The 23,035-nt window shown below is 40.6% G+C and overlaps 1 protein-coding gene across 1 annotated transcript in view; it reads right to left on the bottom strand.

The window, feature by feature from the left end:
- ZC2HC1B (zinc finger C2HC-type containing 1B) overlaps nucleotides 1-22,782 on the bottom strand; it is a 49,033-nt gene extending 26,251 nt beyond the window's left edge. Inside the window, exons 1-4 of the mRNA XM_040965361.1 lie at nucleotides 22,505-22,782; nucleotides 13,261-13,322; nucleotides 11,222-11,350; nucleotides 10,609-10,747 (exon numbers count right to left, since the gene is read on the bottom strand). Of these exons, the coding sequence (XP_040821295.1) occupies nucleotides 10,609-10,747; nucleotides 11,222-11,350; nucleotides 13,261-13,322; nucleotides 22,505-22,532 (358 nt within the window). The 5' untranslated portion in view covers nucleotides 22,533-22,782. The remainder of the gene's footprint in view (nucleotides 1-10,608; nucleotides 10,748-11,221; nucleotides 11,351-13,260; nucleotides 13,323-22,504) is intronic.
- Between the last annotated feature and the right edge of the window lie 253 nt (nucleotides 22,783-23,035).

Raw genomic sequence — 23,035 nt, 5'->3', positions numbered from 1 at the left:
TGAGTGCTTTCAGTTGATGCTGTTAAATTAGGCTATGAATATTTATATAAATCTTTTTGTGGGCATTTTCAGTTTTTGCATAAGCATAGGACAGTAGAACTGTTGTGTAGAATTGTTGTTTAGGTTAATTGTAGAACTGTTGTGTATGTTAATTGTATGTTGAACTAAATAAGAAAATATCAGGGCAAAGCAGTTGTCCTATTTTACACTTCTATCAATGACATGAGACTTACAAGTGCTTCATGATCTAACCAACAGCTGCATTATCAGTCTTCAATTTTAGCTATTGAATCAATGTGTAATGGTATCTTACGATGCATTCTCACATTCATTTATAATTCTCTGACAAACCATGATAAATATCTTTTTGTGCGCTTAATGGCTATTATTTTATGATGAGTCTGTTTAAGTACGTATCTTGTTCTTTCCTTGTTGGATTATCTCATTGAGTTTTGTTAGAGTTCTTTGTGTGTTCTTCATATAGGTCCTTTTAAAAATACATGTATATATACACACACATACACATTATGAATCTTTCTTAGAACAGATTTAGTTTACTTGAAAGAGCTGCAACAAGAAGACAGAAAAACATTTTCCACCTGCTAAATAGCTCCCCAAATGGGTGAAATGTTCAGAGTGGGTTGGTTTTAAACCAAGAACCAGGAGCTTTTGCCACGTCTCCTACATAGGTGCAAGGATCCAAGGCCTTAGGCTATCCCCTACTGCTTTCCTAGGCCACCAGCAGGGAGTTGGATTGGAAGTGGGGCAGCTAGGACTCTAATCACTACCTATATGGGATGCTGGAGCATGTTACACCACTGAACCAGCACACTGTATTATGAATCTTATTTCACAGCATGTAACTTGCTTTTCCACTTTCTCATGACATCTCTGAAAACTATAAATTTTAGGTTTGGTGAGGTTCAAGTTATCAATTTTCTTCAAAAAATATTAGTGCAACATGTACCTTGTCAGAGGGTGTTTTTATTTTGTTTTACAATTTTTATATTTGTAGCACTTATGATAGGTCAATGGCCCATCTTGAATTAATTTTTATATGCTATAAGGATCAAAATTCACTTTTGACCATATGGGTACCAAGGCATTCCAGCATTACGTATTGATACGGAAATCTTCTTTCCCCTATAGAGTTACTATGGCATCTTTTAAAAAATTAATTCCTGTAGACAGCCTGGTGGACTGGCAGGTAAAAAGCTCCCACTCAGTGATAGTGGCATCTTCTATGGGTGCCAGTCTGTGCCATCGTAGCTCCACTCTCTGACCCATCACCCTGCTAATGGCCTGGGAAATGCAGCAGTAGATGACTTGAGTCCTGCATATGGTCTATTTTGGGTGTATACTCTGCTGTTATTCTGTGTCAAATAATAAGTATACATGTTAATTAAGTGAAATTAGTTGATACTGTTGTTCATTTTTAAAAATATATTTATTAATTTTACTGCTGTATTTCCTTTCAGTTTCTGAGAGAAGCAACAACAAAATCTCCAAATGTATTGTGAGTTTGTTTACTTCTCTTCCTAGATTTGTCAGTTTTAGTTCATATTCTCCACAGCTGTTATTAGGTACATAAATATTTGGAATTTACAGATTCTAGTGAACATACCTTTTGAATCAGTATCTGTTAATACTTGCCCTTAAATTTACTTGGCCTGATATCAACATGTCTACTTCAGATTTATATTGCTGTTTGGATGTATATCTTTTCCCATGCTTTTAACTCACTTATATATTTATATTCCAGTATGTTCATTGTGAAGAACATAGTTGGCTCATATTATTCAGCTTGATAATTTGTATCTTATCTGTAGTAAGCAGGTCATTTGTTTATGATTATTCATATGATTAGATTGAGTTATACCATCTTTCCTCTTTTAAAGATTTTTTTATATGAAAGGTAGATTTTTAAAAAAGATTTATTTATTTATTGGAAAGTCAGATATACAGAGAGGAGGAGAGACAGAGAGGAAGATCTTCCATCCAATGATTCACTCCCCAAGTGGCTACAACAGCTGGAGCTGACCCAATCCGAAGCCAGGATCCAGGAATTTCTTCAAGGTCTCCCACAGGGGTGCAGGATCCCAAAGACTTGGGCTGTCCTCGACTGCTTTCCCAGGACACAAGCAGGGAGCTGGATGGGAAGTGGAGCTGCCGGGATTAGAACCGGTGCCCATATGGGATCCCAGCGCATTCAAGGCGAGGACTTTAGCTGCTAGGCCATGGCGCCGGGCCTGAAAGATAGATTTTTTTTATAGAGAGAGAAGCAGAGACAGAAAGAAAAGTCCTCTATCCATTGGTTCACTCCCCAGATAACCACAAACAAGCTCTTGGTTACTGGTTTTGGGTTGGCCCAGCCCTGGCTGCAGTAGCCATTTAGAGCAGTGAAGCAACAGATGGGGAGATCTCAGTCTCTGCCTGTCCCTCTCTGTAAACCTACCTTCCAGATAAATAAATCTTGAAAACAAGGAAAAAAGGATTAAACTACCTTTTGTGTTACTTGGTATAGTATTACTAGTATGCCTTAATAATTTTCAGTGCTACTTTAGGGTTTACAATAAGCACTTTTAATGTTAATATTCTGTCATCGAATAATATTATACTTATTCATTTACAATGTAGAAACCTTATAAATTGCATTTATTTTCCTCATTTAAGTCTATGCAACCTTTTTCATAATTTTCATTTCTACATGTTATAATCCTTACAATATGCTACAATCTATGCCAAAGATAACATTATACTTAATGAAAACAAGACAGGGCTGTTCATTTTTGGCACTAGTATCATGTTGGAAATTCTAATATAGTTCAGCATAGAGCTAGATTTCTTACTATGATATAGATGTGAAAAAGAAATAAAAGGCATACAATTGACAAGGAATAAGTAAAATTAAGTTTGTACATTGACATACGTAGAAGATCCAAAGATTTTACATACACACACACACACACATACACAAAACTATCTGAAATATTAAACAATTTCAAGAAGGCATCAGGAAAAAAAGGCAATTTATGCAAACAAGTTACATTCTTACACAAAATACAACATGAAAAGAAAGAGATCAATTCTATTTGTAGTACCAAAATAATAAAATACTTAGGGATTAGTCAAGGAGAAGAAAGACTTACATAACTGAAAACTATGAAACATTACAGGGAAGAATTAAAGAAAACATAAATAAATGGATAGATTTTTTATATTCATAGAGAACTTAATATTGTTAACACAACAATACTATCCAAAGTGATCTACAGATTTTAAACATCCAAAATGACATTTTTACAAAAACAGACAACAATCCTAAAATTCTTAGGTATCCTTAGAATACCAATCTTGGGTAAAAGTTAGAAGCCTCAGAATTTCTGATTTCAATACTTACTATTATATTACAATAATCAAAATATTGTGGTACTGGCATACAGACAGACATATAGGCCAGTTATATAAAATTGTATGCCCCACAATAAATCTTTATATACATGATCAGTAAACCTTTGAAAACATGATCAATTTTGATATAAATGTCAAGACTGCTCATTTCCTAGAGAAAGCATCATTTTTCTTTAACAAAAAGCATTAAAAAAAAACTGGATATCTACATTCAAAAAAGTGAAATTGAACTCTACTATATGTCACACACAAAAATGAACTCAAAATTTATCAAAGACCTAAACTATAAAAAAAGAAAACTGAGAACAAACTTCATGGCACTGAATTTGATCATGACATTTTAGACATGATACTTTCAGCACAGGCAACAAAATATAATGAATTTTTTCAAAATCAAAAGCTTGTATGCATTAAGGACCATTATACACAGAGTGACAAAATAGTCCGCAGATGAGACAAAACATTTGCAAACAGTATATTTGATAAGGAATTAAAACTAATCTCATTGTGCCTCTAGCTCTAACTTCCAATTTAGACAGATGGCATAGAGTAACAAGTTAAATATTAATATGATTAAGCAAACAGTCACATACAGACAGGAGGCATTTTAAAAGATAAATAGCCTGGTGGAATATTGTATAAGATTAAAAAGACTGAATAGGCTCAAAAATAAAATGGTGATTGGGTCCTGGAGTGTTGAGGGTTGCAGAGTAATGTGAGAGTTTCAAAAGGCATTCTTAACAGAATTTTCAAAAATATGAGTCTATATAATAAGTATGATATTACTACTATGGATATCCAGAATAATGTACGTAGGCCTCAGAGATACAAAGGTTGCTTTTAACCCCCAGCTGCAGGCAATTACCTAGATTGTCTTGTATCTAAGTGTTACATTGCTATGGAGAAAGCAGTTAGTAACTGTTGGTCATATTGGGCCTGGTTAATGTCAAATCTGTGTTAACTATATCAGAGTGCCAGCATAGTGGCTTTCTTTTTATAAGATATGTGGAAAGGGATCAAGATGGTAGAATAGGGTAAGGACACGTTTAAACAGACAGAGAAACATTACCAGTATGAAGTAAAGAGGACACATTCTAGGAAATAGGAGAGGATAGAATGATAGCAGGGGGAGGGTGGCACCTGAAGACTCACAGACACGGAAAGCAGTGAAATAACCAATACCCAAATGGCATTCAGCAAATGGTGGTGTAAATTGCACCAGCAACCAGAACTCCACCAGCAACAAGGTGGGAAGGGACATTCACCGAGAGTTCAGGAGGTGATCTCAAAGAGCTGCCTGTCCTGCCGGTCTGTTTGCTTTGACCAGGAGGAGAGAGAAGCAGTGTGGGAACAGGGTGGATTTCACAGCCAAGTCTGCCCCCAAATGCCGAATTGGGCATAGTTTTGTGCAGAGAAGCAAAGGCAATGGGACAGGATTGTGCATGCACTGAGCTGGGTGTGAACTCATTTCTGGCTCAGTGAATTGCAACAACGTGGCATCCTACAGGTTTCACCCAAGACAGGTCCTACCCTACACCTCAGACCTGATGACCAGCAGAATAACAGAGATAAAGGCACAATGAATATTACTGAAGAATCCTCTGCAAAGGAGCAAAACCATTTGCCAATCTCAGAGTTCACTGAGGAATGCATTGAGAAAATGGGGAATACAGAATTCAAAACACTTGTTATAAAGCATCTAATCAACAACAAGAAGCCTGTAAAGCAGGCATTCAAGAAATTCAGGAAATATGTCACACTGGAAATGGATCAAATGAAAGCTGATATATCAGAAATGAACAATACAGTGGAGCAAATTAAAAGTACAGTGGAGAGTCTCCAAAATAGAATGAAGGAGACAGAAGAAAGAATTTCAAAATTAGACAATATTTACTGTTACCAGGGAGAAACAAATAAAAAGCTGGAAGCAGAGTTGAATCAGGCCAAAAAAAAGTATTCAAGAATTGAAAGACACTATTAAATGGCCAAAAATAAGAGTTATGGGAGTCCCAGAAGGTGCAGAAAGAGAAGTTTGGTTTACAAATATATTTAATGAAATAATAAGGGAAAATTTGCCTAATCTAGAGAAACAATTGGAAAACAACATCCAGGACAGGCAAAGAAATCCCAACAGGCTTGACTAAAAGTGATTTTCACCACGACACTTGATCTTCAAGCTCTCTTCAAGCAAACATTAGGAAAAGATCCTGAAATGTGCATGTGAAAAAAATCAATTAACAGATAAAGAAATGGCCTCTCACAGGAAACTCTACAGGTCAGAAGAGAATGGAGCAACACATTCCAAACTCTAAAAGTAAAAAAATGTCGACCAGGAATAAGGTACCCAGCAAAACTTTCCTTTGTCTTTAAAAATGAAATAAAATTCTTTCACTAAAGAAAAGTTAAAAGAACATACCTCTTCCAAACCTGCCCTACAAATGATACTTAATGATGTTCTCTTGACAGAGAAGAGGAATAGCACCCACCAAATCCAAAGGCAAATGTGAAGAATATCCCAGTAAAAGAACCACAGAAGACTAAATCAATGAAAAACTCATTGCTAAAATGACAGGACCAAATTATCCTGAATGTAAATAGATTAACCTCATCAATCAAACATCATAGACAAATACATTGGATTAAAAAAAAGCAAAACCCAGGACCTGGCGTGATAGTGTAGCAGTTAAAGTCCTCACCTTGAATGTGCCAGGATCCCATATGGGCGCAGTTTATAATCCCAGCAGCCCTGCCTTCCATCCACCTCCCTGCTTGTGGCCTGGGAAAGCAATTGAGGACAGCACAAAGCCTTGGGACTCTGCACCCGTGTGGGAGACCCAGAAGAGGCTCCTGGTTTTGGACTAGCTCAGTTCCAGCCGTTGCGGCCTCTTGGGGAGTGAACCATTGGATGGAAGACCTTCCTCTCCGTCTCTCCTCCTCTCTGTATATCTGCCTTTCCAATAAAAATAAATAAATCTTTAAAAAAATTCTATGTGTTGCCTACAGGAGACACATCTCACCAACAAAGATCAGTGGAAACTATATCATGAATTTTGATGTTTTTTGCTGTTTAGTTTCATCTCTGCAAAACACTTTCTCATTAAATTCTTCACTTACTCATAGATCATACAGCGGCATCATTTTAAGAAGATTCTTGATTTTCTTTCTCATCTCTTCAGTGACACATTAGTCATTCAGTAGCATTTTACTTAACTTCATGTCATTTTAATTTCCTTTTTTTTCTTCCTGTTGTTGATTTTATTGTGTGACTTTTCATTTAGGGGAATGTATAGTAACCATATAATGGAGAGTATCATATCAAGATATGAGGATACAATGCAGTGTGCATCTCTACTTCCAGACAAAGATGGGCTCCAATGAAACTGTTAACTGTATCTTGACAACAAGATGCTGGACTCTCTGCCATTGTCCATGCCCACAATGATGGACATATGACTGTGTATGAAGAGCTATACTATAGTAATAATATAGGGGAAGTCAGGGAGGAGTTGAGGAGGGGAACAGGGAAATCTCAGGACCTGTGGAACTCTATCATAAAATGATGATGATAATAATGAAAGGAAGGAAGGAAGGAAGGAAGGAAGGAAGGAAGGAAGGAAGGAAGGAAGGAAGGAAGGAAGGAAGGAAGAAAGGAAGGAAGGAAGGAAGGAAGGAAGAAAGAAAGAAAGAAAGAAAGAAAGAAAGAAAGAAAGAAAGAAAGAAAGAAAGAAAGAAAGAAAGAAAGAAAGAAAGAAAGAAGAAAGAAAGAAAGAAAGAAAAAGAAAAAGAAAAAAGGATGTATGGGGAAGGTAGGGAACGCTGGACCAGCACATGCATCCTGGTCTCCAGGTAGCTGTGCTGCAGATTCCCCAGGGAAGGGGGACTGGGGACATACTGCAGTGAGAGTAGTTGAGGGAATGCCTGACAAGGGAGGAATGACTTCTAGGGGCTTCCACAGACTGAATTACTGTACTTTTGGGTAGGCGAGGGAGCTGTGGATGGAGTGGTTTAGAGGCAAGGAAACTGGAATGCATGTCTGGGTCAGGTCAGACACCCAACCATGTGGGAGACCTGGGCTGGGCTAAATAGCTTAACCTGCAGCCTGCTGGCACATGCAAAAGCTGGGGCTGGTCGGGGGAATGCCTGGTGGGCTAGGTCACAATACCCACCCACAAATGTTGGAACAGGGACAGGCCATGTCAGGCTGGGCTGCAGCACCTACCATAATACAAAAGAACTGGATTTGGGGGTAGATTTTGCAGGGGACTTGTGAGCTTGCCTCTGTGGGAACGGTAACAGATCAAACCAACCTGGACCACAGAATTCACCTGAGAGGAACCCACCTAAAAGTTATGGGAGCTGGAAGGGATCTGGTCAGGGTCAGCTACTGCACTCACTGGCACATGCAAAGGCGGGGACTGGTGGCAGACAGTATCAAGCAGGGCTGCTGTACCTACTGGCACACATGAAATCTGGGGTTGGGAGCAGTTCTGGTGGAGGAACTCAACCTATGACACTGCAGCTCCCACTGTGGAGCACAAGAGCTTGGCCTGGGGCAAGCCAGGCCAGGTAGTGCTGCAGCACGCATTGGCATGACTGTGGACTGGGTTTGAAGGCAAGCCAAACTGGCCTAGGCTGTAGCATCCATCAAAGAAAATCAGAATGGCTCTGGGTCAGCAGTACAAACCTGTAGTACTTGCAATGAGTGCCAGGACTAGGAACCAGCAATGTCAGTCAGGGCAGTAGCACCCACTGACATATGCAAAATCCATTGCTAGGGGCAGACCTGGTAGGGCACTTGGGGAATTCCCCAACTAGGACACAGCTCCTGCTGTTGAGTGTGAGAGCTGAGGCTGGGGGAAAGCCAGACCAGGATGGGCTGCAGCACCCTTCGGCATACATATGGGCCAGGTCTGGAGGTAGGGTAGGATGTGGCAGTCCATGGCACATATTGGCATGAGCAAGAGCCAGGACAAGGTGCTGGCTGGGCCTGATTGGACCACAACATCCTCCTGTTCACATGAGGGCTGTTACTGGGACTGGGCCAGGTTGGGATAGGCTGCTGCACTTGTTGGTAAGAGTTGGACTGGGGGCCAACATAGCTGAGGTAGGCCAGAGCACATTCTGCTGAGTGCCAAGACTGGAGGTCGGCCATCTCAGACTGGGCCACAGTACCAGCCGACATACAAGACCTAGGGCTGGGAATGGGGCTGGTAGAACAACAACAGGGACTTCCCTGCTGTGTCACTGCTTCCACAGGTGAGCATGACAGGTAGAACTGGCGGTGCTGCATGGGGGCAGAGACAGGCTGGACTAGGTTGTTACACCCTCTGGCACACTCAAGAGACAAAAAGGGTGCAGGTAAGCTCAACTAGGCTACAGTATCAGCTGGCAAGAGCCAGGATTGGGTATGAGTCATGTAAAGGTTACCACAATACTCCGTGGTAGATGCAAGATCCAGGGCTGGGAGCATGCCTGACAAGGGAACTGTGGGCATTTCCCTGGTCGGCAGTACCTAACACTGGTGAGCATGACCACCAGGGCTGGGAATGAGCCAGGCTGGCAGCTATAGTCATACAAAGGTCTGGGTCTGGGAGTAGGGCAGACTATGCTAAGCCACATCCTTGGGTTTCACAAAAACTAGATGGCATGTGGGCTGGGCCTGCCTAGGCTGGAGTAGAGGCTGGCACATGTCAAAACAGGCTGGAAACAAACTTCAAGGGAGTTACCGAGGGCCAACCCAACTAGGTAGTGACAGCTGCTGCTATATAAGGAGGACCACGTTTGTGCTGGGCTTGCTGGGCTGGGCTGCAGCATCGGTTCCCATGAGATATGAAGTTGGGGAGGAATTGACCAGGCAGCTGCAGCTATTGGTATATGCATTGGCTGGTGGAGGTGAAAGACCGCACCTGACCCTGCACTGGCTGGTACACACAAGAGTCAAGTCTGAGGTCACTCCAGGTAAAGTTTCTTAGGGGTCTCCACAACTGGACTACAGGACTCAGACTCAGGCTACAGGGAAAAACCATAGGATGTCTTGTCTAATCTTGGAGTGCATGTATCAGGGCTGGGCCTCCTCAGCTGCTGCCTGTGCAATGCACATCATAGACAACATGCCCAGAGGCACACGGGCACATGACAGCCAGCTCATCTAGGCTCTAGGGGATGTCAAGTGCATCATCAGAGGATAGAAAACAGAACAGGTTGGATAATTCTGGTCAAGCTTTACAGCATGTTTTAGGGTCTATGGATACAATAAGGTGGATTTTGTTAACCAACAGACCTTGCAAAGATTCTCTCAACCCTGGAATAAGGAAACCAACAAGTTCTTAAACCACTCAAATAATAAGCTTAAAACACTCTTTCCAGCATTGGGATGTCTAAGACATCATTAAATGACTATGTCCCAACCACGGGTGCTAATGTAGTTTGACAGCAAGGAGCAGCTCCTTCCCCTCATGTCTTGCAGACATAGGAAAAAAAAAAGGAAAACATTCATCCCACCAACATTCCTCCATATCTAACTCACCACATTTTAATCAGAGGCCCACATGGGTGTGTATCCCTCTCAATTATATAAATAATATTAAAAAGAAAAGAAAAATATCCTATTGTATGGACAAAAAGCTACTTTTCAATGGATCTATTTAATATATACAAGCTAATAATATGTATAAATGTAATAATGTATATAAGAGAGAGGCAGCAATGTCAAATTTTTGTGAAATGTATGTTTGCAACCATCATACTAGTCCTTCCTTTTTAAATATACATTTACAATTTTTTAAAATAAAGTGTTTGGATTAAATAGCAATAGGTCACTAAATTGTATAACTTTAAGTGATTAACACAGTGAACTTTATGTTACAAGAATTTTATCTATAAACAAAAAAGAGCTGTTGAGTATCTGAAACCGCGGAACTATTGCAGAGCTTTCTGGTTTGTTCTACACATGTCAGCAACAGCAGGAAGGGCATCCCACAGTTATGTGATCCCATGGCATGAGTACAATGCTATCTTCATGTTGGAACAGAGTCAAAAGGAAACAGAATCCAGATGCAGAAAATTTTTTAAAGAGAATAAACTACTTTTTATACAACAGATAAAATTACTTCTTATCCATTTTAGAGTATTTAGTATTATGTAGGATTATAATTCGAAAATTAATAAATTCAAAAGCAAAACAAAATGGCTACATACCTGGGTTGATGGACGGAGGGGGTGGAGGCGGAAGGGGCTGTCCCTCTTTAATGGCTATTGTACACTGCTTTGCTGATCGAATTGCATTGATGAAGTCTTCATGTTGTTGTCTCCAATTAGATTTCCTCACAGGTTGAGTCTATAAAAAAATAATAAAACCAACAAATACTATTCTAGATTATAAGCCTCTCAATAATCAATTTCATAAAGCTGCATTTGAACCTACAAGAACTAGGATTATGGAATATGGGGCAAAAGAATCACGTTACTAAGGGGATTTGGAAAATTCAGTAAGGAAATTTATATGTCACAAAATAAAAATCAGAATACTGAAACTCTAAAAGCTAAAGGAAGACAAGTGTAACAGTAAAAAGCTTCCCTCCAAAGTTAATTACCGGATGTAAGCCAACCTAATGAAAATATAAGCAAGATCCCTTTTGCTGTATCTGGAAAGTGTCTGAAATATATTTGGAAATTAAGTGAATGAGATTAAATAGAAAACAGCAAAAGTAAATTTTCATATTTATGTAACATTGCCCAGTTCTCTCAAGGTTTAACCAGAGAGCCCACAGATCAGCTTCCATGAACGTGTTAGGACGGACATGAGACATACCTGTAGCAGCTGGGACGGAGGTGCCTTCTTCACGGTAGGTATATCGGTGCCCTGTAATCTTTGCTTCAGGGAATTGAAAGGCTTACGCTTTTTGTTGAAGAGTTTTCTACATATTGGATCATGCCTTTCCTGAAAAGGAATAGGAGTTGGAATTTTTAAAATGACACATTTATTAATGTCTAGGTGTACAAGCTGGATTGCAGCTTCAGAGCCTCATTCTCTTTCTCACAGACCAAAGCAGAGTAAAAATGTCTGGCTACCCTCATCATGCTGCATATGACTTGATTCCGTATTTGGGTACAGTCAGTAGAATGCTTTTACAGCTAAAAAGACTTCAAGTTTGGTTGTACATATTCAGTTTTAAAACAAAGGCAGTAGGGGCCTGGCACCGTGGCCTAGTGGCTAAGGTCCTCGCCTTGAACGTGCAAGGATCCCATATGGGAGCTGGTTCTAATCCCTAATCCTGGCAGTTCTGCTCCCCATCCAGCTCCCTGCTTGTGACCTGGGAAAACAGTTGACGATGGCCCAAAGACTTGGGACTCTGCACCCACATGGGAGACCCGGAAGAAGCTCCTGGTTCCCAGCTTCGGATTGGCTGAACTCCAGCTGTTGTGGCCACTGGGTAGTAAATCATTAGACAGATCTTTCTCTGTCTCTACTCCTCTCTGTATATATCTGACTTTGCAATCAATACGAAACAAAGGCAATATACTCTTCAATCCACAACCCTGTAAATATTCAGCATTTCTGCCTCCAACATGTAGAGTTTCACATGTGTACCTATCTTCAGGAAGCCTTTCACTGCAACATTTATGCCCTCTTCCTTGGTGGATAGGCAACAACTATTATTTATACCATATTAGACAAAATATTGGTCATATAAAAATCTCTGTACCTAAGAACCAGACAACCTAAGCTAAAAAGAGAAAAAGCAAGTAAATCAGTTGACCAAATGCTCTCTGTAGGAACTGGAGATAAGCTTAGAAAGCGACACTCCAGAGCTCACACACTCACTTGACACTGAGTGGTTTCTTTTCCAGTGGTACCTCTTGGGTGTCAACCATATTCTCTGGTCTGTAGGGGAGCACACCGATAAGTTACAGCACCACAACAGGTAATGTGAACACTTCCCTATTATTCAGGAAGTCCTATTTACAGTAAGCTAAAAACTCACATTTCATTTTTTAAATTCCCTAGAACAATAAAACTTGCAATCCAGTGTTTTGCTCTGATATGCAGTCAGAATAATAGTTCCAAAAACTTTAAGTTCAATATAAGTTTACCAGACTTAAAATATCCCAATTAACAACAGCATTATGCTTTTTTTCCTCTCTCTCTCTCTCTCTCTCTCTGTGAGACACAGAAAGTGAGAATCTTGGGAATCCTTTTTAGAGTACTGGAGTTGAGCACCTGTTTGATACCCTAATTTTTAAATAATAGAACTTTTATTCAGCCTTGTAACTATCAATCAGGGACTTGACATGCTGTTAACTTGAATCTGGATGAAAACTACATCTTGGAACATGTCTAACAGCCATATATTATTTTGTTCAGATGGTATAAAATCCCTGAAATTGGAGGGTTTTTGGATACGTGGCAAAGCAGAAAACAGGAAGGCTAAAGGACCTGTCAGAATTAGTGACAAATTTGTAACTAAAAGCCAAGTTTCCAGATGCCTGAAATTCAATGCTCATTCCTCTTGACTAGCTAATTTCCCTGGTGCTTTGGCCTTGAAATTCAAATTTTTGATGCTTAAAGAAAAGGCGGAAGAGCCAAAGCTTCTCAAGGGATAATGGACGGTGCCAAGACCCTTCCATCTGGCATCCTTTTAGGAGGACCATGTTTAATAGGGTCAGTTTGGAGGGAAGCTGCATCCATCTGCCTTGGTGTCCTGCGGGCCTGCCAGCCACAGGTTAGGTACTCTTGATCCCATGCTTCTCCTCCACATCTGTCTTCAATCTTTGCACCACCCCTCCTCACTGACTTGACAGTTCATTTAACTCCAATGAAACACATCTACAAAACGTCTTTACGTTTACCAGAACATCTGCTGCAAAGCGTCTTCCACAGACTTCACAGGGAAATAACTCCTGATTGCCATCTGCATTAAGATTCAAGAGTACATTATGTTAGTTTCATGGAATTGCCTGGCCCAGAAGAAATCACTGACGAGGTGACCTCAACAGCCTGATATCTTCACTCTTTCCCCTCTCCACCAACTGTTTCCCACTTCTGGTAAGATCCTATGTAAACTTCCTTGCTTTTCTTCCCTCTTCACTAAACAAATAAATTCCATATTCTTTAGGCAAGTAGAGTACAATTACTTAATTTAGTACTTACTATGTTTTAAAATGAGGTACATTACAGCCTTGCTTTAGATGCAGCTACAAAGTTAGTACCTTAGTATAAACTCACAAATAACCCAATGGCAGCACCTTGAGAATCTGCCAGAATCTCTACCTTCCAGTGAGGGTGGAAGTTTCCTATTGTATCTCCAAACAGCTAAGTACCTGACCCTGTGCTAAGGCTTTTTAAACTGAGGTTGTGTTGCAGCACGTTGACCTGTCTCCCATGCAGCTTCCTCTACCACACTCAGGAAGGTAGCAGCTGATGGCCCGAGTACTTCAGCTTCCGCTACCAATGTGGAAGACTACGATGGAATTCCCGGCCCCCGGCTTTGGCTTGGTCTAGATTTAGTTATCGTGGCCATTTGGGGATTGAAGTAGCAGACAGAAAATCTCTTTTTCTTTATTTCTCTTTTTCTCTGCCTGATGCTCTGCCTTTCAAATACATAAGTAAATCTTTATAAAAATCCAGATTGAATGTATAAGCCAAACAAGAATTGAGTTGCTACCGTAGGAACAAACATTCCTCCTGACTGTTTAAACTTGTTACATGAAAAGATATGGAAATTTTGCAAGAAACCATACAAGGGCCCAGCATAGAAAAGGAAGGAACAGAGCTCACAGAGGTGGCATAGCAAGCTAATCCTGCAGATGCAGCATTGGTTCATGTTCTGGCTGCTCTACTTCTGATTAAGCTTATAAAAATGAAAAGTTTTTTTTTTTAAGGGAAGAACATACGCAAATTATTTTAAATGAATTTATGAAAGTGTCACAAGAAAAGTAAAGCATTACAGAATTCTGAAAAAAAAAGTTTAACTTGTTACTTCCTTTCAGTTCATTTGGAGTTGAATACATAAATTTAAAAAATAGGTTGAAGGCCTGGTGTGGCAGCCTAGCAGCTAAAGTCCTCTTCTTGCATACTCCATTTGGGCACTGGTTCTAATCCCAGCAGCCCTGCTTCTTATCTAGCTCCCTGCCTGTGGCCTGGGAAGGTAGTTGAGGATAGCCCAAAGACTTGGGACCCTGCACTCGCATGGGAGACCTGGAGGAAGCTCCTGGCTCCTAGTTTCGGAGCTCCTAGCTTTCTACAACTCCAGCTGTTGTAGCCACTTGGGGAGTAAATCATTAGATGGAGGACCTTCCTCTCTGTCTCTCCTCCTCTCTGTACTTATGCCTTTCCAATAAAAACAAGTAAATCTTAAAAAAGAATACGTTGAGATTTTTGAGCACAGGATTTGCAGTACAAGGACAATTGGGATTTTACCAATGACTAACCCAACCAGAGACAATGAGTTGGAGGAATCTGAATAGTGCTGTAGGTGAGAAACCATGAATGGAGAGAGGGGTGTGTGTGCACAAAAACGAGGAGTTTAGTTAAAATGCTGAAGACGAAAACATTTAAATGGAAAATAGAGAAGTAGGAGACTGTGTCAAAGAATCTACAACATAATTAGATTTGTGGGATTAGTGTGCAGGTATAAAAAGACAATGTTTGAGAATAATATTAAGTTTACAGACAGAAGGATGGAGACCACAGTAGGTTTGTGGATAGAAATGAGGAACTTGCAAAGATGGACCATCTCAGGAATAAAAATGATCTCAGCTTTGGAAATATAGAGTTAAATCAAGTTGTCCAGCCAGCAGGATGGAAAGGAGGGAGGTCACGGTTGGAGTCCCAGATGGAGGCTTTGAGTAATGAGGTAAAGGCATGATGTTGCCAGTGAAGAAGTCATGGAAAGAGAAGTACAGAGTGGATCCTTAGAGAAACTCACACTTCAGGGCCAAGAAAATGAGGATGATAAGCCAGGAGCAGCAGAAAACAGGGTCATGGAAACTGAAGGAAAGCAATTCGAAAAAGGAAGTTCTAGTTAAAAGGAAGCAGATGGTAGCTCGCTATAGACATTGTTGATTTAAACAATTTCTTCTCACATTTACTGATTGAAATTGTATTTTTAATAAAGGTCATTCATCATAGCACACAGGAATACCGCACTATCTCTGTTCCTTTGGCCTTCTGTCCAAAACTAGATCTTAATTTGTTTTTGTCTGCACCAGTACCCCAATCCCACATTTTACAACCTACATTTTATTAACTTACTTGTTAAGGAAAACACTCATCTTGATTATAAAATTGTGACTGTTTTTTTCTTATACTTTGGTAAAGTATAACCTACTCTTATGAATGTCAATGACATCTGCATGGTGCTTTCTTATGTCCAAAAAACATTGCACATGTTTTTGCATTTTTTAACAGTAACTTTGCGACCCTTTAGTACTATTTTTATTTATCAGATAAGAAAAAATGGAGGCTCAAGGATAGGTGATTCTAAGATTGTGTCAGCACCAACCTGCAAAGCAACTGGAAATCTCTAGAGGACCAATCCCTCTTGTTGTGTTTCAAAGAGTCCACAGAGTTAAAAATGACAGACATAGGGCCAAAACGACAGACATTGTAGTATAGTCAGTTAACCTACATCTTGTGACCACAGCATCCCATATCAGAGTGCTGCTTCAAATCCACCTCCAATCCAGCTCATTGCTAATGTGTCCGGGCAAGTAGCAGATGATGCCACCCACACAGAACACTGAAGCAGAGTTCCAGGTTCCTGTTCTCAGCCTGATCCAAGTCTAGCTACTCTGAGCAATTGCGGAGTAAGCCAGTGGATGGAAGCTCTGACACTTCCTGTTTGTCACTCTGCCTTTCAAATAAATAAATCTTTTTGAAAAATCAAATGAAATGACAAATAAGATACAATATGGTTCAACATTGGAATACAGATATATGATCACATTTTGAACTATGTTCAACTTGGAAGCTTGACTAAAAGCAAATAAAAAAGCATACTTGCCTAGCCAGCTGAAACCAAACACAAAGGTCAATGAAGTGCCTATGTGATCAACAGACTCTTACAAGAACTCTGAAACACAACACCCTTCAATAGGCAAATGGTTAAGGAAACTTACATGTTCATACCCAGGGTAGTAAGAAATGAAAAGAAAAATATTGATATATGCTGCAACCTGGATGGACCTTAATCCTGAGACTAAAAACCAATTTCAATAGGTTTCATCCTGTATGATTCCTTTTGTGTAACAATCTCAAAAGCACAAACTATAGATAATGGAAAGCAGATTAGAGATTTCCAGAGACTGTTGATTTGTAAAGGTAGTTGTGATTATACTGGGGGCAGAATGAGGATGATTTTTGTATGATGGAAGTGTTATGGAACTATCTTTGTGGTGGGGGTTAATACATGTTGTGAAATGATACAGAGCTGTGAAGACACAGCTACCAGTGTCAATTTCCTGGGTTTGATAATATACTATAATTTTTAAAAATAAAATGTGTTGCATGCTCAAATAGGCTGGTTAAATAGAAGAGAAAAAATAGTATAACTTGAAAATATACTAGGTGAGGAACACATGGAATCTCCATGCTACTTTATGTAGTTTGTGAAAACAGAATGATTTCAAATTAAAAGCTTCAAATTGTTAACTGGGGGCTGGCACAATGACTCAACTGGTTAATTAGTGTGTCTTACAGGTGGTATCCCATATGGGCACTTGTTCGTGTCCTAGCTGTCCCATTTCCTATCCAACTTCTTGCTTATGGCCTGGGAAGGCAGCAGAGGATGGCCCAAAGCCTTGTGACACTGCATCTACATGGGAGACCTTGAAGAGGTTCCTAGCTCCTGACTTTAGATTGGATCAGAACCAGCCATTGCAGCATTTTGGGGAGTGAATCAGCAAACAGAAGATCTTTCTGTCTCTCCTTCCCTCTGTAAATTTGCCTTTCCAATAAAAATAATTAAATGTTAAAAAGAATTTTTCTTTTAACTGAGATCAGTAAGCCATGGCTAATGGGTCAAATTTGGGGCTATTTTTGTTTAAAAAAAATGTATTTGAACAGAGCCATGTTCATTTTGATAGACTATCTATTGCCAATTTCCTATTTAATCAGCAGAGATAGAAGTTGTCATGGAGACCGCATGACCTGCCAAGCCAATAATTGTGCTTCTTGGCCCTCAACAGGAAGAGGCTGCCAATAGTTAAATGAGAGTATAGCTATTAAAAAATGACTTGTGGGAGAAGAACATGGAAAAATGTTAATGGTAGAAGCCAGCATTGTGGCACAGTGGGTTTACTAAGGCACTGCTTGCGATGGCAGCTGCCCACATTAGAGAGCTTGTCCAAGAAACAGCTGCCAACTTCCAACACAGCTTCCTGCCTATGAGCCTGAGAAAGCAGTGGGTGATGTCAAAGGACACCATGTCCTGCCGTCCAACTATATGGAAAATCAGGTACAAGGAACTTTACCACCCACAGGATGGTAACCCCAGAATAGGAAACTGACCTTCCTCTCTCTATGCGTTCCTCTCTGTGCATTAGTCAACCTGGGGTGCAGGGAAAGGAATAGATACTAAGGACAGGCAGGTAGGTCAACATGGAGATAGATGCACAGTACTTTACATTATTTTTTTTTAAAGATTTATTTATTTGTATTGGCAGATACACAGAGAGGAGGAGAGACAGAGATCTTCCGTCCAATGGTTCACTGGCTTAACTGGTTCACTCCCCAACTGGCTGGAGCTGAGCCAATCCAAAGCCAGGAGCCAGGAACTTCTGGTTCTCCCATGCAGGTGTAGGGTCCCAAAGCTCTGGGCCATCTTCGACTGCTTTCCCAGGCCACAGGCAGGGAGCTGGATGGGTAGCCGAGCTGCCAGGAATAGAACCTGTGCCCGTATGGGATCCCGGACGTTCAAAGTAAGGACTTTAACTGCTACGCTATCACACCAGGCCGCATTATTTTTGATAGTCTTGGTCCCAGTATCATTGCAAACACTCAGTTAACAAACACCAGACCAATCAGTCCCAGGGGGAATATAGGGTTAGTTTCCTCTCCATTTCTGGTCACACACCGTCAACAGATTGATACAAACCTTGCTTTACATGCTTCTATTTCAAGACAGTGCATTTTATATATTGTTGATTTGCTAACATTGAACTCAGACCTGAAGTCCACCTAATGCGGTTTCTCCTTGAGACATGTCATAGTCTTGTGCTTAGGAACACTAGATGGCACTTCAACATTCTGCTTGGCAGCAGTTTTAAACAATGAAGCAACCAGTAAAAACACAAAAGAACGTGGCATCAAATTATCTGTGGAAAGAACGGATAAGAAGGTGAAGTATCACCTTGTTCAACTTCAGCTGGGAAATGTGCATCAGACTACTCATGACAATTTTCTGTATGCCCACAATCACTGTACAAATACTGCAAGTCCCCCAACAAGCTGTTGAACTTCTCTGGACAATAAGATGCTGGACTCTACGCTTGGTATATGCTTGCATGAATCTCAACTGAACTTGAACTGTGGTATGCAACAAGGTGGAGGAATCCACCATGGGGGGAGGGTTTGGGGGAATCCCAGTACCTATAAAACTGTGTCACATAATGCAATGTAATTAATAATAAGAAGAAGAACAAACAAATACTGCAAGTCTGAAGATAGGGATTATAAGTAGGAATTACTAAGTAGGCAATTTGCAAACAGGGCATCCGTTAATAACTACCATATAAGCAGATGCATGTATATTTACATAGGTATGTGTATAATCCAGTGGTTAACCTCATGAGCAGTGATACTTAAAGCACAGATACTGCCATGCCTACCTTGCCCCAAGTGGCTCCCAGAACTCTAAGAGGCAAATGAAAACTTCCTTGGTAATCATCCCACTAGACAACATGTAAAGATAATATCATTGAGAATTCCCGAACAATCCACTCAGATCGCCACTCTATAACAAAACCCATTCATCAAATGTTACTTGCCCTTTCAGAATTTCCAGTGTTTTTCTCCCACTCTCCTTCAATTTTAATCACGGGCAATCAGATTGGCATTTCCAAAGAGCTGAAGAAAATATCAGCATATTAAGTCTAAAGCAAACCAAAAAGTAATTGAAAGAACAATGAGAGCTTTTGGAAATTAAAAAAAGGCTTACGGGCCCGGCGTGGTGGCGCAAGTGGTTAAGGTCCTCGCCTTGCACGCCCGGGATCCCATATGGGCGCCGGTTCTAATCCCGGCAGCCCCGCTTCCCTTCCAGCTCCCTGCTTGTGGCCTGGGAAAGCAGTCGAGGACGGCCCAAGGCTTTGGGACCCTGCACCCGCGCGGGAGACCCGGAAGAGGCTCCTGGCTTCGGATCGGCATAGCATCGGCCGTTGCGCTCACTTGGGGAGTGAATCATCGGATGGAAGATCTTCCTCTCTGTCTCTCTTCTCTGTATATCCGCCTTTCCAATAAAAATAAAAATAAATCTTAAAAAAAAAAAAAAGGCTTACAGGAGAAATGAAAAACTCAACAGAAGATTCAAAGGTAGTACTAGGAACCTCACAGTAGGGCAAAATGGCATAGAAATGGGAAAGAGGGTAGTGTTTTCAGACATTAAAGTTCTCAAAGGTTATAATCCACGTACTCCACCTCACTGAATTACAAAAGCATGAATAAAAGAGGACAAGGAAATTTAACGTTGGAGGGAGAGTTTCCAGGATGACAATTGGCTGGAGGCACGTGATTAGAGGCGGATGTTCAGTTACTGTGAGCAATATATTCACCATCTGCATTCCTAGGGTTTCCTAGGCAAATTCTCTCTGTGGCTGATTTGATCATGTTCCAGATGTCCCACAAGTGCCTGTTCGTTCCTCCTGTTATAGCCTACTATTTACATCGGCTAGGACACTCAGTCTGTCCCACTGAAGGCTCTTCCTCTCTTCCCTGGAGGACTGCAGGTAGGAAATGGAGAGCTTAGAAGGAGGGAAGTCCAAACAGGTCCAGGAAGGCCCACCTGTGAGGACTTGATTCCCAGTCACCCTGCTGACACTGGCACTAGGACTTCTGAGAACTTAAGTCAGATCTAGGACTGTTCATCTTTTCTAGGCTCGCTTCACCTAGCAGTAGCAAGTATCTTCCAGAGTTAGGTTTCTGTTGTTCAAAACTTGGCAAGATGTGTGTTTGTAAGTACGACAAGCATGAGACAGAGAACGGTCATGTTAAACCTAACAACCTGGGGCCCGGCGCGGTGGCACAAGTGGTTAAAGGTCCTCGCCTTGCACGCCCGGGATCCCATATGGGCGCCGGTTCTAATCCCGGCAGCCTCGCTTCCCTTCCAGCTCCCTGCCTGTGGCCTGGGAAAGCAGTCGAGGACAGCCCAAAGCCCTGGGACCCTGCACCCGCGTGGGAGACCCGGAAGAGGCTCCTGGCTTCGGATCGGCATAGTATCGGCCCGTTGCGCTCACTTGGGGAGTAAATCATCGGATGGAAGATCTTCCTCTCTGTCTCTCTTCTCTGTATATCTGCCTTTCCAATGAAAAAAAAAAATAATAAAAATAAATCTAAAAAAAAAAAAAAAAAAAAAACCTAACAACCTGGATAATAACACCTTTGAGTTCCCCAAGAGGAAAGAGTGGAATCAGGGACTGGACTCACAGGGAGTTTCTATTTCTTAACTTGAATAATGGGCATATGTTAACTTTATTGTACCTTTCACCACAATCACTTTTACTCTCTCTTGTCCTTTAACGACAACAAGCAAACGTTGTAGAACATATGTCAATGCACATGAAGAAGCTCTATGAGGCCAGGAAACAGTAAAGCTACAAGATGGCTAGAGCTCCGTCCTTCAGCTAGGAGACCTGATGACATCACAATGGAGGAACAAATACTGTGCTTCACAGGCAATATATGCAACAGCCTTTAAGATAATGTACTCAGACTTGTAAAAGGACAGTTTGACTAAGATATCTGGCAAAATGGTCTCACCCAAAATACATTCTAAAATGCAGCAAATTCTTCATGATCTTGCACTCCACCTGGGATGTCATGGATCCCAATTTTATTTTAACTTGTTAATCCTGTGAGCCCAGGTTGTATTTCCCGTTTCTTCTGAATGTCTTCCTCTCATCTGTCCACTCATTTGTGCACCACTTACAGACTGTTAAGGGCCAGGTACTGTTCCAGAATCTGGGGATGGAACAGTAACCAAAACTTCTGCTCTCCTTCTATGAAGGAGACTAAAAGTTTGTATGCCCAAAGATGCTCTAGAGAATGGAAAGCAACGGAGGGAGATACATACTATTACTAAATACACACTCACCAAAAAGTTTATAGGGAAAGTGGCCATTAAGTACCAACCTTACGGAAGGCTCACCTGCAGTAAGAACAACAGGACAACAGCAACGGCCAAGATCCTCAAGTGGCGAGTATATTCTACTGCACAGGCCTGGCCTTATCAAATGCAGCTGTAAGAATCCTAGTTCTGTGATCGCTCAACATTGAGCATGCAGCTCATATTAACACCAACTACTGGTTAACTAAAACACCAAAAACACTTATTCAAAATACTAGTCTCTACAATGAAATAGATCTTTAAATTGCGGATATAATCAGCTTAAATCACAATCTACTTAGCAACATTTCCTGAATCGCAAATGTTAAGACACTGATTTAGGTGGAGTCATCTGTAGGGCAAATTAGCACCTCATGAGCTTTTGAATTGCATCACAGCAAAGTAATATCCAGTGTCTACAAGAACTGCTGGTACTGGAGAATCTTCAAACTGAAAACGCTATCAAAATAAACTGTCAATGCTTCTAAGATTTACCTTTCTAGCACTAACAACCACTATCTGACCCTCTGCTTCTACAGTACCTTATTTCTACAGTGACAATAGACTCTACCTAATTTCTATAATGACACTACACTCTTGATCATTTTTAATCAGTGTTGATTATCTAATTCTGATTTTCATAATTCTTTTATTTAAAATTCTGTTAACTTACTGAAACTGACTAAGCCTTGGTTAACACCAATTTTGGAAACACCATAACCAAATAATTACAGATGAAGATACTTTCTAATAATTTAGATATAAATGCGGCTCACCTGCTAAAAATGGGTCTGCCTCAGCCATTCTGTTCCTCAGATCAGCACTGTCTCCACAGATTTTTACAGTCCAGTCCAGGTAGTAACATATTAGTCAGAGGCACAAGAACAAGGACCACTAACTTCTCTGCTGCAAGAAGTCACAGTTTACCAAACAATTAACAATTGTGATGTGTCACTGATTATACCTGGAAAAGTTTAAAGTTTACGTGAAAACAACTTGTCAAAACCATGGAACATTTTCAACTCCATATTTTAATCAAGTATGAACTGTTCCAAGAATTTAAAAAATATTGAAAAGACAAACTCAAGTAAATGTTCCTGATTTTGACCTAGGGATTCACTGAAGCCAAGTTACGTTTTCTTGATTATTCCTTCTACTATTCTGTTTCCTGACTTCAGTTTCCAAATCCCCAAAGCAAGTCATCCAGCAATATTACAGGAAATCTGAATCCTAACAACCTTAATATTCAGTTTTACCATATTTTTGAAATCATCTTTTGTATACAGCAAGGGAAAACTTAGCTTCCT

This window comes from Ochotona curzoniae, unplaced genomic scaffold (assembly GCF_017591425.1).
Source record: "Ochotona curzoniae isolate NIBS_2020 unplaced genomic scaffold, NIBS_Ocur_1.0 scaffold_3890, whole genome shotgun sequence".
In the NCBI taxonomy this organism is placed as follows: Eukaryota; Metazoa; Chordata; class Mammalia; order Lagomorpha; family Ochotonidae; genus Ochotona; species Ochotona curzoniae.
Note: the sequence above shows the minus strand (reverse complement) of the source record. Positions and strands in the feature narration are given on the sequence as shown.